General features: G+C 39.9%; 1 protein-coding gene across 1 annotated transcript; it reads right to left on the bottom strand.

Moving 5' to 3' along the window:
- Positions 1-1,715: 1,715 nt before the first annotated feature.
- LOC310940193 (uncharacterized protein) lies at positions 1,716-14,525 on the bottom strand (the record flags this gene model as incomplete). The annotated part of the gene is made up of 27 exons (XM_083905124.1): positions 1,716-2,144; positions 3,883-4,010; positions 4,115-4,190; positions 4,269-4,370; positions 4,621-4,731; positions 4,827-5,014; positions 5,245-5,393; positions 5,489-5,618; positions 5,704-5,828; positions 5,916-6,076; positions 6,196-6,294; positions 6,396-6,472; positions 8,022-8,095; positions 8,212-8,329; positions 9,925-9,932; positions 10,611-10,795; positions 11,437-11,564; positions 11,646-11,721; positions 11,802-11,903; positions 12,147-12,257; positions 12,342-12,529; positions 12,755-12,903; positions 12,988-13,117; positions 13,201-13,325; positions 13,416-13,576; positions 14,280-14,378; positions 14,454-14,525. 27 exons carry the CDS (start codon positions 14,523-14,525, stop codon positions 1,956-1,958), a joined length of 3,261 nt encoding a protein of 1,086 aa, XP_083761250.1. The 3' UTR covers positions 1,716-1,955.
- Positions 14,526-15,495: the final 970 nt, after the last annotated feature.

Here is a 15,495-nt window from a genome sequence, read left to right on the forward strand (position 1 = left end):
GGAGGAGCTTCCGTCTTCTTCTTCTTCTAGTGATTAGTTGGTCTGTTGTTCGTCGGCGCATTGTCGCCATCTGCTGGACAAGATAATGGCGACGAAACAGGATATACAGCATGTCCTAATGTACATACACACAAAGAGAGTATTCTGCTGCGTTCAATTCCATTTATTTGCACAGCATAAACAAAATAAAACTGTCTGACCCTGGTTTCTCCGTGGCCAAACTGTCTGACATTAGATTTTAACGTCCTCCTTACAAGGCTTTTACGGTAAAAGCCTTGGTGATCGACATCCGGTTTTCAAAATAAAACCCCGAGAACACTGACTGAATGTATGTATGAAAGAACATCTTTGAATGGGAAAAATAATGAAAATGCTCACAGCTGTATTAATATAATTCTCTAAAGGTTATGGAAAAGACTGACAAAGTTTAAGACAAATTTCAAATTCAATTTCCAAATATGAATGAATGAATATCTTTATTTCAGTTACATGCATATAAAAAGTAAACATAACATGAGATATTTTCACACAAATATGCCAATAACCAAAAAAGGAATAGGCTGAAGCACATGGTTTGTTTTGCCTACCCTGTACAATACTAGGAAAAAACAAGAAAATCAGAAATGTAGAAAAAATACATAAAACGTTACACTTAAAATGATAGTAATGGACTTTCAATTTGCAGTAAGTGCTGTTCCAAACCCGGAGACTAACAACAGTTCAAATCTTAGTCTTAAACTTCAACCATATAACTAAGAAATTAGGAATAGTGGTCCCGACAAGATCTGTGTTTATGCCATGTTAAAAATTCAGTCATATAATGTAAAATAGTGTACATTTATCATGCAGAATAAAAATGTTTAGTTAATAAAGTGACATTTTCTAATCTAATTTTAACTTACTCTCATATTTTTGTGTTGCAGAATTCCTTAAATATTCAAGACATTGTTTGATTTCTTAGTAAATCTGTTGGAACAATGGGAGGAATGACTTTTGAACAGAAGCGCTCGGCTTAGCTGTGGCCTGGGTTAATCCAGCTATGTTTACTCATTTCTCCAAAAACAAATCCTTAAGCTACTTTTTCTTCTTGCTAAGTGAAGCATATCATTAAAATCAGGAGTTACTCAAAGGTTTTAAGAGTTTTCTTTTGTGTGTATGTGTGTTAGTGTGTATATAGGTCATTCAAGTGAAGTCATTTTATCAACTGATGAAAAAATTCCAGTGGAATATGAAAATCAAATCTACCATGCATAGTTTCACATTAAGCCTATTATAGTTGGAAGGCAAATACTTTTCACTGGGGTTGCTATAAGAATGCAGCTCCACCCCTTTGCTCAGCCTGAAGTTATGTTGTTGTGGTACAATCACATGAATTATTCAGTTAGTTTAATCCTGAAAGAAAACCTGTTTCTTATAGACAAGATCATTAAAACTGTCATTTTCGATTACCTTTAAATTCTGATGAGAACATTTAGTTAATTTTACAACAGCAGATTATATATTCTTTTCAAATAATCTTACAGGTTCTGCCAATACTCACATATTCAAGTGTAGGCTTTCCTCCACTTCAGCAAAGCCTTTGTGCCAAAGGTCACCGACTGAAAATAGTGAAAGGCTAGCCGTGATGGTACTGCAGGTGGTCAAAGGTCATTAAAAATAAATGGTTTCAGTTTTGTAATTGAGATTTCAATTGCTGTAAAATCTCATATGTTGATTAGATATGGGGTATATGGTTTGGGTTTGGACCACAGAGGATCAAAGTGGGCCTTGACACTCTTAAATTTGGGAATGGCTGGTCTAAACTATACATTAAAATCTTATCTATAATCTGTAATCTATATATATAACAGTTTATAAACTCGATGACAAGAGCCATTTGTTAAAAAATTGCTTTTGATAATTTGTTCTTTACTGAAAAAATAGCTTGTTAAACCCCTGAGTCATGGGCTTTCATTTCACATAGGTGTTGACAAAACTTCATTATTAACAGCATTGTAAGCATTTCTGTTGCTGGAGGACTTAAACTCATTCTGGATTTCAAGGAAGGTCTTGTTCTTGGTTTCGGGAACAACGAGGATAATGTATGTTGCCACTGTGGAGCAGACGGCCAAGAACACCAGGAAGCTGTACTGATTCAGTTCAATCTGTGCAGATAGAAGAGAGAAAAAAATAGTGTTGCTTTAGAACATCCAGATGTTTAAGAATTGCTTTGTTTATTTTAAAGACAAAGTATGGCATTTCTGCCACTATGGGTCTCTCAATTCACACAATAGCAAAAAGCCCAGTTGACGATATCAGGAAACAGAGTGGGATCATGGGATTTGTTGTCCTTTTTGGTTCCCGCGTGTTTGCACATTACTGGGAGAACTTACGCAACAGGACGCAAACGACGCTGTGATCGATTAGTGACAAAACACACAATAAAATAGAAAAACTAGCAGTTTGCCCCAGAAGTAATAGAAGAGTAGGGCTGTCACTTTGTCAACTGTTAGCTGTTGTAGCTCCAGTGGAGCTGGTGGAGCTAACAGCTAAGCTAACAGCTGCAGAGTCTGCAGATTTGTCCATTACAAAGAACCATATTGTACATACTTACACATGCTATAAATACTTCCAAACCTTTTACATGACTCTTCCTTGCCTCTGTTATTGAGGAATTGTTGTCGTTTTTGTTTTGTTTAGGAGACGTTTTGCTAGCTAAGAGTAATGGGGCTTTTCCATTACAGAGTTCTAGCACTACTCGGCTTGACTCGACTCTGTTTTTTCTGCTTTTCCATTAGTGAGAGAGTATCTGGTAACTGGAACCATGGTCCGTCTACTGATGAGAGGATCCAGAGAAAGCTAGCTGAACGGCGCTAGCTGGACAGAGCTAGCCGAACTGATATAAAACGACACCGTGGCAGTTTCACACTGCTATGACGACACCGAACCAATGACGAGGTACTAAAAAAATAATGGAAAGCAACGTGCCTGATACCAAACCAAGTAGAGTCGAGTTGTGTTAAGTAGTGATAGAACTGCATAATAGAAAAGCGTTAAGGCCACATTATACTTCTCCGACTGCGTATGCGTTATCCGTCTGCGTCACCACGGAGACGCCTCGAGCGTTTATACTTCTGCGTCGTGGTGACGGACACTCGCTGCAATTTCCCGCCCGATCAGTAGGGGTCGCTGCGCAAGGTTGTTGTGCTTCTGGCTACAGTGAGCAATGGCGTCCGAGAAAGAAAGAGAGAGAAAGACTGTTGTTGTTGAAAAAGTGGCCGTTTCTCACTTTTCTGTGTCACGGAACGCAGTTTTAAGATAATTTGAGGCGAGAAATTGGACATTTAGAGTCTAAACATGTGCTGTGTGTGTTAAGATATGACGTATTTATAGTTCGGCAGCGGCGTTATCGGCGGGGATCAGCTCCGCCTCTGTCAGGACGCCCGGAGCGCACTGAGAGCCGGCACAGAGCAGCTTAGCTCGGCCTGTCCTGAGGACCAATCGCAGCTCTTGCCGTCTCCGTAGTCCCTTGACGGAGTGACGGACACTTAAAAAATATTCCGTGCACCCGGAGACGACGCAGAGGCTCTTCGACAGGTTCTGCGTCGACGCAGAGGACTCTGCGTAGCTACGCAGAGCACTTTACGCAGGAGTATAAATTGGGCTTTAGCTAGCGACAGATTCTATAAGATTAGCTAGTGGGTAAGCCACCCTGTTTTCGTTTTTTTTAAGCCATTAAAAGCCAATAAAAATGTCCTTGAATAGATTTTTTTTTAATGAATATGAGGAGAGCTGGAAATGTTTTTGCTAATGTAAGTGCGCAACTCTACAGAATATTAGTCTTGTAATTGTTCGAAACAGTCTGATGACGACATCATATTGTCAGCCATTTTGGACACTTACCACAATAAAAGGAAAGACCATGCCGATGAAGAAGAAGCTGGTCCAGTTTACTGTGCCCGTAATTATGTACGCTGCAGGCCGTGAGGTTTGCGTGAATAGCTCAGTGGTCAAGACGTTCGTCACGCCACCTTCACAGAGGAAGAGACAAAGGAAATCAGTGTTAGTAGCAATCATTCTTCAACAGAATCTGTCAAAGACAATCTTCAGTTGAGGGAATAATGAGGTCAAATACCTGGTCCTAACCCAAAGCTCAGGATAAAAGCAAAAATGCACACCATGCTCAAGTATGGAATAATCGGGCTGGAATCCTGACGGCAAGGAAAAACACTCAAATTAATTTTTAACACAAACCATACAGACTTGACCTCATTTGTGGGATTAACTACCTGAAATGACAGTGTCAGCGTTAATAATATGCAGCAGATACTCATCAGTACGTATCCTCCTGTGATGAGCACTTTTCTTCCCAGAGACTCAATGAGCAAACCCTGTGTGAGACACACAGCATGTCACAAGACTAAAAAATATGTCTGCTGTATTTCACTCTGACCTTTAATGGAATTCTATCATCAGTTTTTAATGTGAGCTGCTATTTCTTGTTGCACATACAGTATTTTGTTGATTCTTTTAAAAGACTCCTTTGTTCCAAACTTTCCAAACTTTGGTATACGGTGAAGATTTTATCGGAAAGGTTGTGTACACCACTTTTCAATAAAACAATGCTAAACTCATACTTACGCATGTTAAAGCAGTGATGCATTCACAGGCACCAGTGCCAATGGTCACATACGGTATTTGATCAATAGGAATCCCAGATTGTCTGAACACATAATTTGAATAGAAGTAAATCTAGAGGAAATGAAAACAGGAAAAACACATAAATGAAATAAAATCAACCTATCTTTAACCACAGTCATTGACGGAACAGGTTCAACTGTACATACGGCATTGATGCCGTTCAACTGTTGAGCAGCGTTGAGCAGCATGACGGTGAGAAGCTGCCAGCGCATGCTGCGATCAGCAAGGAGCTCCCAGGGTTTCTTGGCCTTGAAACCTGTTAAATTGTTCCTCTCCTTCTCGATTTCTTCCAGTTCACCATCACAGCGAGAAACTCCATGCAGTTTCTTCAGGGCTGCAGAAAGGAGAGCACACATGAAAACACGAGGAGATTGTAATCTATCATTCTTCTAAATTTGGGCTCCGGGGTCCGTTTTTAAAAAACTAAAATAAACATCAAATCAGTTCCTGGGGTGATGCCACACAAAGGGAGTCTTCAAGTGCACTGTCATGTGCCCAAAAATCTATCTTTGCATGCCAGCAAGAAAAGCACACCACTTTTGAGATGGGACAATTTTGAAGTACCTTTCTTGCATTTCTTGTCATTTCCTTTGTCAATGAGCAGATAGCGTGGGCTCTCGGGGAACCAAGGCAGGATCAGGAGCTGCAGTATCGCCGGGATACATGTGGTGGAGAGCAGAATGGGCCAGTACTCTTCTGAGCCCAGCAGTTGTCTGTAAAAAAAAAATCATCCCAAAAAAATGTCTGATCAACACAAATTTCTGAGCGATATGATCACAAATCAAGGTGAAAGTGGTGAGGTTTTTACTTGAGGCCCATTATTTGTCCAGTCAAGATTCCACCGGTGATGAAAACCGAGGTTCCCATTCCTATGGTGCCACGAAATGCAGTTGGTGCCATTTCACCCAAATACAGGGGTTGAACACAAAGGCAAATACCTATGCGATAAAACACAACAAAATGAACTTTAACATGCACCATTTTAACTAAATATGTTGGGTGTTTTAATGTTTGATCATTTACCTGAATGTATTCCAATGAGAAGACGTCCAACAATGAGTAATTCAAACATTCCCGTGGGGTAACTCAGACCCATCAGCAGAGCAGCTAGTAATGCAAATGTGTTATTGGCCAACAGAGTCCCTTTCCTGGTCAAACCACATTACAATCCTACATCTTTAATACAGCGGAAAAAACATAATTTTTGCCACCATCTAAACGTTTTTTATCCGTACCTTCCGAGCTTCACAGATAGCGCCCCACCAATCGTTGCTCCTATGAGTCCTCCTAAGGTGAATATAGCCACAATCGCGGACCAAAGCAGGGTGAGAGCATTCTCAGTGATGTTGACTTGGTAACGCTCCCTCCAGGTCTCATTGAGGAAATGATGCACATACTGGAGGTAAAAGCACACAAAAAAAATCACCATTAATATATATATATATATATCATCATATCATCATCATATATCATCATGGTAAAGGTAAAAGTAAAGGAATATGAGAGCCTTATTACCACAGTGGGTGCGTTGATGATCGATAAATTGTATCCATACTGAAATGTTCCTCCTATACAGGCAGCACAGCCAGCCAGCAACAGTCGTATGCTCGGAAGCTGCAAAGAAAAACAAAGATTAAAGCCGTTCAACACAAATAAACATTCCTATTCGTTCATTAACAGCAGCTCCGTGTCGGAAAAAAAAAAGCCACGCATACCTTTGGCCACCGCGTACTATCTTTAACAAGCAGAGGTTCATATTCGTCCAGATATTCCGTTGGCATTTTGTCTCTGTCTTTTTTTTAGGGTGGACTTGTTTGCCGGAACACTAACAATGCCTTAAATTACTCCAAGCTGAGTTTGTCCTGGGTTTGAATGAGGTGGAACACCCACACTCACTCACACACACACTCACACACACACACACACACACACACACACACACACACACACACACACACACACACACACACACACACACACACACACACACACACAGAGTGTGGAGAATCCACACCGACCCACATGTCACGGCATTTCAGGGAGAGTCATAATACTCTTTGAGAGGGAGGGATGCAAGAATGAAAAAAAGAAAACACTGTTTTCATTTGCCCTTTTTTTTTAACCATTTAACTATTTATTTAATCAATTATCAATATTTATCAATATTTGGATCAGTATCACGTGATAATTATGTCGTATGAACGTGATAATTACTATGTAAAAACATGATAGTTATATTGTATAAGCGTGAAAATAATATTGTATAAACATGATCATTGTATTGTATAAATGTGATACTATATTGTATAATAAACGTGAAAATTATATTGTATAAATGTGGAAATTGTATTGTATAAGCATGAAAAGTATATTGTAAAAACATGATAATTATATTGTATAAACGTGATACATATATTGTATTTAAATGTGATAATTATATTGCATAAACATGATCGTTACGCTTCTGTAGTAACCTCCTTAGGACCTTTTCTGGCACACACACATTGATCATGTCAGAAAGTCTTATTTTGGGAAAAGCTAAAGATCTAAAGATAACAACCTCTACACCAGGGCTCTAAAATTTAATGATTTAGACTCTAGTCTGGTCATTGGGGGTCAGACAAGTGAAAAAAACAGGCAATATGAGCTTAAACGTATATCATGATATTACGTCATATGACAATATTTCACAGAATTTAAAAATAGAAGTGATTGCTTTGATACTTTGGTTGGAAAACCCTGTAAAGGAATGGCTCATGACCCAGGAAATTACGAGTTCCAACTACGAATGGAACGCACATTAGAAGGAGAGTTACCATGTCTTTTGTATTCGTCATGAGTTTGTTGTGACCCAGTTTACGCCATGACAACATCGAATCGAAAATAACAAACCGAGTCGAACCTTTGGTTGAAGAAAGACAGAAGACGGAAGTAGGAGGAGAGAAGAGTGGACACAGGCTGCCCATGGTTCACCAGAAATAGCCCCTCTTCCAGAAAAGAGCATAGTAAACATGCTTTGTAATGGCTACATCATCAATGTCACAGCTTTTCTTAAAAATAGTTATTATTTCTAGTAGTGATGCCGTGACTTAAGCCCCGTTTCCACGTATGGTCTCAGCTCGTCTCGACTCGCCTCGGCACAGTTTAGGTGGTTTTTCCGCTACAAAAATAGTACCTACTCAACATGGGCGGAGCCATCGCCGCACGGCTGCATGAAAGTGCAGTGACTTTGTTTTATAAACACATACAGTCGAGTAACTTGTAAAGCGGTTGTTTTCAGTGTAACTGAATCATCTAGAATCAGTTAATTAAAACTATTTGTTCAGTAGACTGCGTCAGACTGGACTGAAATACAACGGTGCAGGGTTTGTGATGCCGCTCGCTGGGCTGGTCGCGCTCAGCAGCGCTGCTGTCGCTAAACACACACCGGACTCCTATGTAAAACATTGAGATTTTAGATATTTCTCTGGTAATTTTTGGAGATTAAACCACGTTTTTTTTGGGATTGTTAAGTGTTTTCAACTGGTCTACAGTTCGGCATTGTTCGGCTTGATTCCGGTGTCTCGGACGTCTTGCTCGGCACTCTGACCAATCAGTGGCCGGGAGTCCGACGAAGTCACGCATAGCTGGAACCTCGCAAGAGCAGGTACTAAAAAAAAAAAAGTACCAGGTACCAGGTACTATCACGAGTGGGAACGCAAAAAAATATAACCGTGTATGCCGTGCCGAGGCGAGTGGAGCTAGTGGCAACGCGCCATTAGCGTGTCAACACCACCTGGGTGCGGTTTTGTAACCCCAACTCAACCCGGCGGTTCAAACGACGTATTACATTAATTAATGGCCGGTGCCACTATTTAAATAAGCGGTAAGTTATGACGTAGGTGACAGGCGTCACCCAGTTATGTCTCATGCGACCAAAAGGAAAAACAAACCGACCTTCATTGCGGGGAGAGAGGCTGTAGAAAAGGGGGAGGTTAGTGTGAACCCTTTTTTCCCCCCTTTTTGCCTTTTTGTCCAACTCTCGCGAGTCGCGGGACTCTCGCGATAGCAGCCCATTGGGCTCAATTTGCGTCTTGATTAGACGCATCTCATTTTTTCGGGGGGGGCTTTATTGACTGCAATACGATTTCCTATGTCAAAAGTGGAACATGTAAATCTGTGTTTTCTGTTGTTAGTGGAAACAAATGAGTAATATTAATATTATTCAGTGTCTGTCCCCAAAGAACAGCATTTGCTGCATTTATTTACATGTGGCGCTAATGATCTTTACTACAATGCCTCGTGTGCACATAATCATTATGAATGAAAAAAAATCACAACCACAGAATAATAGAACAAAAACATAAGTAATAAATAAATAAATAAATCCCTCACACTCATAGCACCTGCTCTAATATTATCTCATCAGGGCATAACATTAGTATTTTACTGCCTTTTTTTACTCCAAACTGCATGACCGAAGTCCAAATAAATAAACCATAATGATCTGTCATGTCTTAGTTGATAAGAAAAACGTAAATGTGATGCTGAATTATATAACTCACGTCTTTCTTTGTCGCAGTTTCCTCCGTGAAATTCATTCTTGGTGCACAGTGTTTGAGTAAAGCATGCCTAATGGATGTTTTCCACAGTCGAAAGCGCTTATTATATAATAGCAGCCCCATTGTAAGCATATGACCCCAGCAGCTCAGAGAGGAGGTCTCATTAACTCCTTCAGGCACATACTGTAGCTGTGTTCTGTCCCTCTGGACATGGATGTGGACAGAAAAGAGGGACAAAGTCAGAAAGTGCAGTTCAAAACAACAACAACAACAACAATAAGCAGGGACAAGACAGACACAAGGAAGTACAAATAAAACAGGAAAGAAAGAATTCTGCAAACTAATGTCAAATAAAAGTATACCCTCTGTTAATAAATAAGTTAATTTAAAAAAAGGTTTAAAATATCTGGGCGACTATATAAATATTAGGTCATTATACATACAATCATACCACAGAAGTGTATTTAGAGGCGCAGCATGTACAGTGATTTTTTTTTTTAATTTGACATAAATTGATAAAATAATTTATTTGTGTTTGTATCCAATCATCTGATTGCATGACTTGTTTTTAATTATTTATTTTAATTAAATGTTTTAATTTTCCCCATTTTATTCACCAATGCACATTTTGTTCACCGCTGCACTTGGTGCAGAGCTCTATACATCTATCTAATCTAACTCTATATCTCCGTCTGTACTGTACCTCCTGGACTTTAGAAGGTTGCGACAAGGAGTTCAAAAGATTTATTGATCTACTCCAGTTAAGACTAAAGTGAAAATTCACCCCCACAAAAAAACAATTAGCATGTTGTTTTTCTCACTAACAAACTGTTCCGTTTTAGCTACGCGAGCATCAAAACAAACGCTGCGTCATCTGCACTCAGAGCTCAAAGGAAACTCACTCATCATGTGACAGAACTGTTGCAGGTGTGGTCAAAGAGTGTGATTTACATCCAAACAAGCCCCCGCGGACGTAGTAAAACCTGACAAAAGTATGACTGTGAGTATTGTCTGTGGAGCGTGAGCCTGGAGATATTTATTCAGCTCATGATCTGCCTTTTTTGGGTTTGTTTTTGTTAAAAAATATCCCTGATAAAATAAGCATGTGTAGTCAAACTATCACAGGTTGTGATATAGGACCCAAGTGCAGGGGTAATTAAGGGTAAAAATTCATTTGATGAACAAAACCAAGGCCGACTCAAGCAAAAATAAAAGAACAAAGCAAACCAACTCATAGCAAGAACCCTTTAGTTATTTTGGAAATAACAATCTCAAATTCCATGACATTTGTTCAGAGAGATTTTTAATAATTTCATCTTTACAGGGGGTAAAAAAAGAAAAAAAAAAACTTGTTAAACTCCAGAGTCAAGGGCCACTTTTTCCGTAGACGTCGACAACACAGGCGCTCCAACGCCATTAGTGTTGTGGGTCTTTCTGTCGTTGAAGGACTTAAAGTCATTCTGGATTTCAAGGAAGCTTTTGTTCTTGGTTTCGGGAACAACGAGGTAAATGTATATTGCCACCGCGAAGCAGACGACCAAGAAGACCAGGAAGCTGTACTGCTTCAGACCAATCTGTGCGAAGAGAAGAGAGACATCCATGTTTTCAGTCTGTCTTGTTTGTTTTGACGACACAGTGAGTCGTTTCTCTCAGTCAACACAACGACAAAAGACCGAGATTAGTGAGGAAACAGCGTGGGATCATGGGATTTGTTGTCTTTTGGTTCCCGTGTGTTTGCTTGATATTTTGACCAAATTATAATAAATTCAATAATAACAAGTAGTTCTAATCTCTTGCTCCATCTTAATCTAATTTCACTATACCAGTGTATGAAGTATATGTGAGGAAGAGGAGGATGATGAGAGCGCAAATGATCTTATTGAGAATAAATCTTATTTCCCAGACTGTCAGGGAACCGTGATATATGAAAACCTTATGGGAAATGTAAAAAAAATTAAAGCATTGGGGTGCTTTTCTTTTACATTTTTAAAAAGATGCTAATGCTAAAAAGGCTAAAAGTGACAGCCCTACAGCAGACACTGCAAAGCGGATGAAGCCACTAAATGATACAGTTTCCTTGAAATATGAAATATGGTTTTCTGTGGATTTGAAGAGAGCTGGAAATGTTGTTGCCTAATGCAAGAGCACAACTCAACATTATATACAAATATATATAGAGATTTAAGACAGAGAAAGTAACATTTTGGACACTTACCACAATAAAAGGAAAGACCATGCTGATGAAGAAGAAGCTGGCCCAGTTTACTATCCCTGTGATTATGTACGCTGCAGGGCGTGAGGTTTGCGTGAATAATTCTGTGGTCAAGATGCTCGTCACACCACCTTCACAGAGGAAATCGGTGTTAGTAACTAATCATTCTGCAACAGGATCTGTCAAAGAGGGAATAAAAGGAGGTCAAATACCTGGTCCTAACCCAAAACTCAGGATAAAAGCAAAAATGAACACCATGCTCAAGTATGGATAAATCGGGCTGGAATCCTGACGGCGAGGAAAAACACTCAAATTAAATGTAAACACAAACCAGTGACACAGTCTTTACCTAATGTGGGAATAACTACCTGAAATGACAGTGTCAGCGTTAATAATATGCAGAAGATACTCATCAGTACGTATCCTCCTGCGATGAGCACTTTTCTTCCCAGAGACTCAATGAGCAAACCCTGTGTGAGACACACAGCATGTCACAAGACCAAAAAATATGTCTGGATTTTTACTCTGACCTTTCATGGAATTTTATCCTGATAATTGACCGTTTTTTAAGCTGCTAGCTGCTATTTCATGTTACACATGCAGTATTATGTTTCTTATGCTCTTATTTTGGTTCCATTTCAGACCAATAACTTTCCAAGCTGTTGTGTAATGTGAAGAATCCTTTGCTAAAATAATGCTAAACTCGTACTTACGCATGTTAAAGCAGTGATGCATTCACAGGCACCAGAGCCAATGGTCACATATGGTATTTCCTCATCAGGAATCCCAGATTGTCTGAACACATAATCTGCATAGAAGTAAATCTAGAGGAACAAGAAATCACGGAAATTTTACTTTTTTAAAATACACCTATTTGAACTATGATTGACAGGTTCGAGTGTACATACGGCGTTGATGCCGTTCAGCTGTTGCACAGCGTTGAGCAGCATGACGGTGAGAAGCTGCCAGTGCATGCTGCGATCGAGGAGGAGATCCCAGGGTTTGCTCGCCTCGAAACCTGTTAAATTGTTCCTCTCCTTCTCGATTTCTTCCAGTTCATCATCGCAGCGAGAAACTCCATGCAGCTGCTTCAGGGCTGCAGACAGGAGAGCACATGACACACACACACACACACACACACACACACACACACACACACACAGAAAAGATTTTCAGCCTCAAATCAGTTCCTTTAAACATCAAACAAGAATGAGATCACATGTTTGAATTCATACCCATGACGCCATGTGCCCAGAATCAATCCTTGCATGCCAACAGTGAAATCTCACCACTTTTGAAAACTGTTGCAGTGTTATTTTACCTTTCTTGCACTCCTCGTCATTTCCTTTGTCAATGAGCAGGTAACACGGGCTCTCCGGGAACCACGGCAGGAGCAGGAGCTGCAGCACCGCCGGGATACATGTGGTGGCGAGCAGAATGGGCCAGTGCTCTTCTGAGCCCAGCAGTTGTCTGTAAATTAAATTTAAAATAAAAATGTCTAAGGATATGATATGATCACAAATATTAAATAAACTCTGCGTGGTGAGGTTTTACTTCAGGCCGATCACTTGTCCGGCCAAGATCCCAACAGTGATGAAAATACCCGTTCCCATTCCCATGGTGCCACGGAATGCAGTTGGAGCTATTTCACCCAAATACAGGGGCAAAACACAAATGCCAATGCCTGTGAAAAGAAAACAAGTTGAAAGACATACTGAACATGCATTGTTTTAACGACATTGAAGCCTACATGTGTTGATTTTTTACCTGCATTTATTCCAATGAGAAAACGTCCAACAATGAGTAATTCAAACATTCCCGTGGGGTAACTCAGACCCATCAGCAGAGCAGCTAGTAATGCAAATGTGTTATTGGCCAACAGAGTCCCTTTCCTGGTCAAACCACATTACAATCCTACATCTTTAATACAGACAAAAAAAACAACATCATTTTTGCCACCATGTCAACGTTTTTATCCGTACCTTCCGAGCTTCACAGACAGCGCCCCACCAATCGTTGATCCTATGAGTCCTCCAAAGGTGAATATAGACACAATCGTGGACCAAAGCAGGGTGAGAGCATTCTCAGTGATGTCGACTTGGTAACGCTCCCTCCAGGTCTCATTGAGGAAGTGATGCACATACTGGAGGTAAGAGCAGAAACACACACACACATTAAAGTATTAAATAGATATATTTATGGACATTCATATTAATAATAAAACACCACTTATCGTCGGTCAAAATTCCTTAGCTCCAATAACAGAACGGTATAACAGTATTTCTGGTTCTCCTCCAAGTACCACCAGAGGAAGCCTGCGTACCACTGGTGGTACACGTACCACAGTTTGAGAACCATGGAATCAGGTGATGGAGAAATAGATGTAATAATACTGAGCACAAATTTTCACAATTTATATTGTAAACTAGGGAACACTGTAGGCTACTAACTAGGGATGGGAATCGGTATCGGTCAATATCGGTCCGACACTGGTCAAAATCGCTGGATCGGATATCGGACAGATAAATAATGTAGAATCCGATAAGATCCAAAACTCCTCGATATCGCATGCTGTAAAAAATGTAAACGGAAACCTGAGTCATGTTTGGGCTGTTCAAACATGCTCGCCGAGCATTTGCAATGACTCGGCGTAAAACGTGTTGTTAAGTTCATAAATGGTCTAAAATGACTGTATTTTATGGAATGATATCCGTATCGGGTTTTTAATATCAGCATCATTATCGGACATAAAAAGTGGTACGTTCCATCCCTTGTAATACGAACCTCACTAAAACTAAACTAACAGTGAACTAAAACACTGTGCATGAATAGGAGAGTGTTATTACCACAGTGGGCGCGTTGATGGTAGATAAATTGTATCCATACTGAAAGGTTCCTCCTATACAGGCAGCACAGCCAGCCAGTAACAGTTGTGTGCGTGGAAGCTGCAAAGTAAAGCAGAGATTAACACAAACATTCATTCATAAACAGCAGCTCTCTATCAGAAACGTCACACATACCTTTGGCTGCTTTCTGTCTTTAGCTTCTTTAATAAGCAGAGGTTGATATTCGTCCAGATATTCCTTTAGCATTTTGTTGTTGAGGTCACATATAAATATATTCTTTTTTAGGTTTAACTTGTTTGCAGGACAGAAAACCCAGCGCTAATGATGCTTTTAAGAGACTCCAGTCTGACTTTGCCCCCTGACTGAGGTGAAACTAATTAAACTAACAGCCACTCTGTTGTTAACACACGTGTCAGCCGTGACGGAGACGTCATGACATTACACGGAATCACGACGCTCCTGCTTCTTCGAAAGTGAAGAAAGGAAGTCACAAGCACATGTGAGATTGGAGACGTCCTTCAATTTTTTTATTACCATTTATTCATTTACTCATTCATTGTGTTTACACTAATTGTGACCTTTTCTGTCTACATGTCCTCATCAAGACCAAAGCCTGTTCCTAATGAGGCAGAACCTCATCGCTGAGGAACTGGTTAAGGTTAGGTAGTGTTATATATAGTTAAGTTTAGGCAGTGTTATATATAGTTACGTTTAGGTATTCCAGAGGGCCACGCTGACATAAAGCTAAGGGCTAATAAAAAGTTCAAATAAATAAAAATGCTCTAAAAATGTAACCTCACTGATACATTTATTTTCCTTTTTTGGCTATTTCAAAATAAAAGTCTGGCTCTTTGTTACTAGTTAAATGCTATGAGTGTGTCAAGTCAAGTCAAGTCAAGTCCGGGGGGTCATGTTAAGAGGACACAGTTTCCACAGATTACTTACATATCCATGGTGATCACATGTTGACCAATGTTGTTTACAATTGTCTGTGCTTTCGTGGGTGCGTTACAAATCGATCTGTTTTGTTTTTGAGTTGTATGATCGGCCCTTCGTGGTATAATGAGTGTAGATGACTATTTAGGGACAAGGGACTACACCTAACTTCTTACCCTGCTTAAGTCAGACAAGAGTGCAGGCGATGTGTCAGTGCGTATCTCTCTGTGTGTGCGTTTGAAGGCACATAATATAATAAAAATCCTCAGTAATAAAGTAA

Source organism: Microchirus variegatus (genome assembly GCF_963457635.1).
Source record: "Microchirus variegatus genome assembly, chromosome: 18".
Lineage (NCBI taxonomy): Eukaryota > Metazoa > Chordata > Actinopteri > Pleuronectiformes > Soleidae > Microchirus > Microchirus variegatus.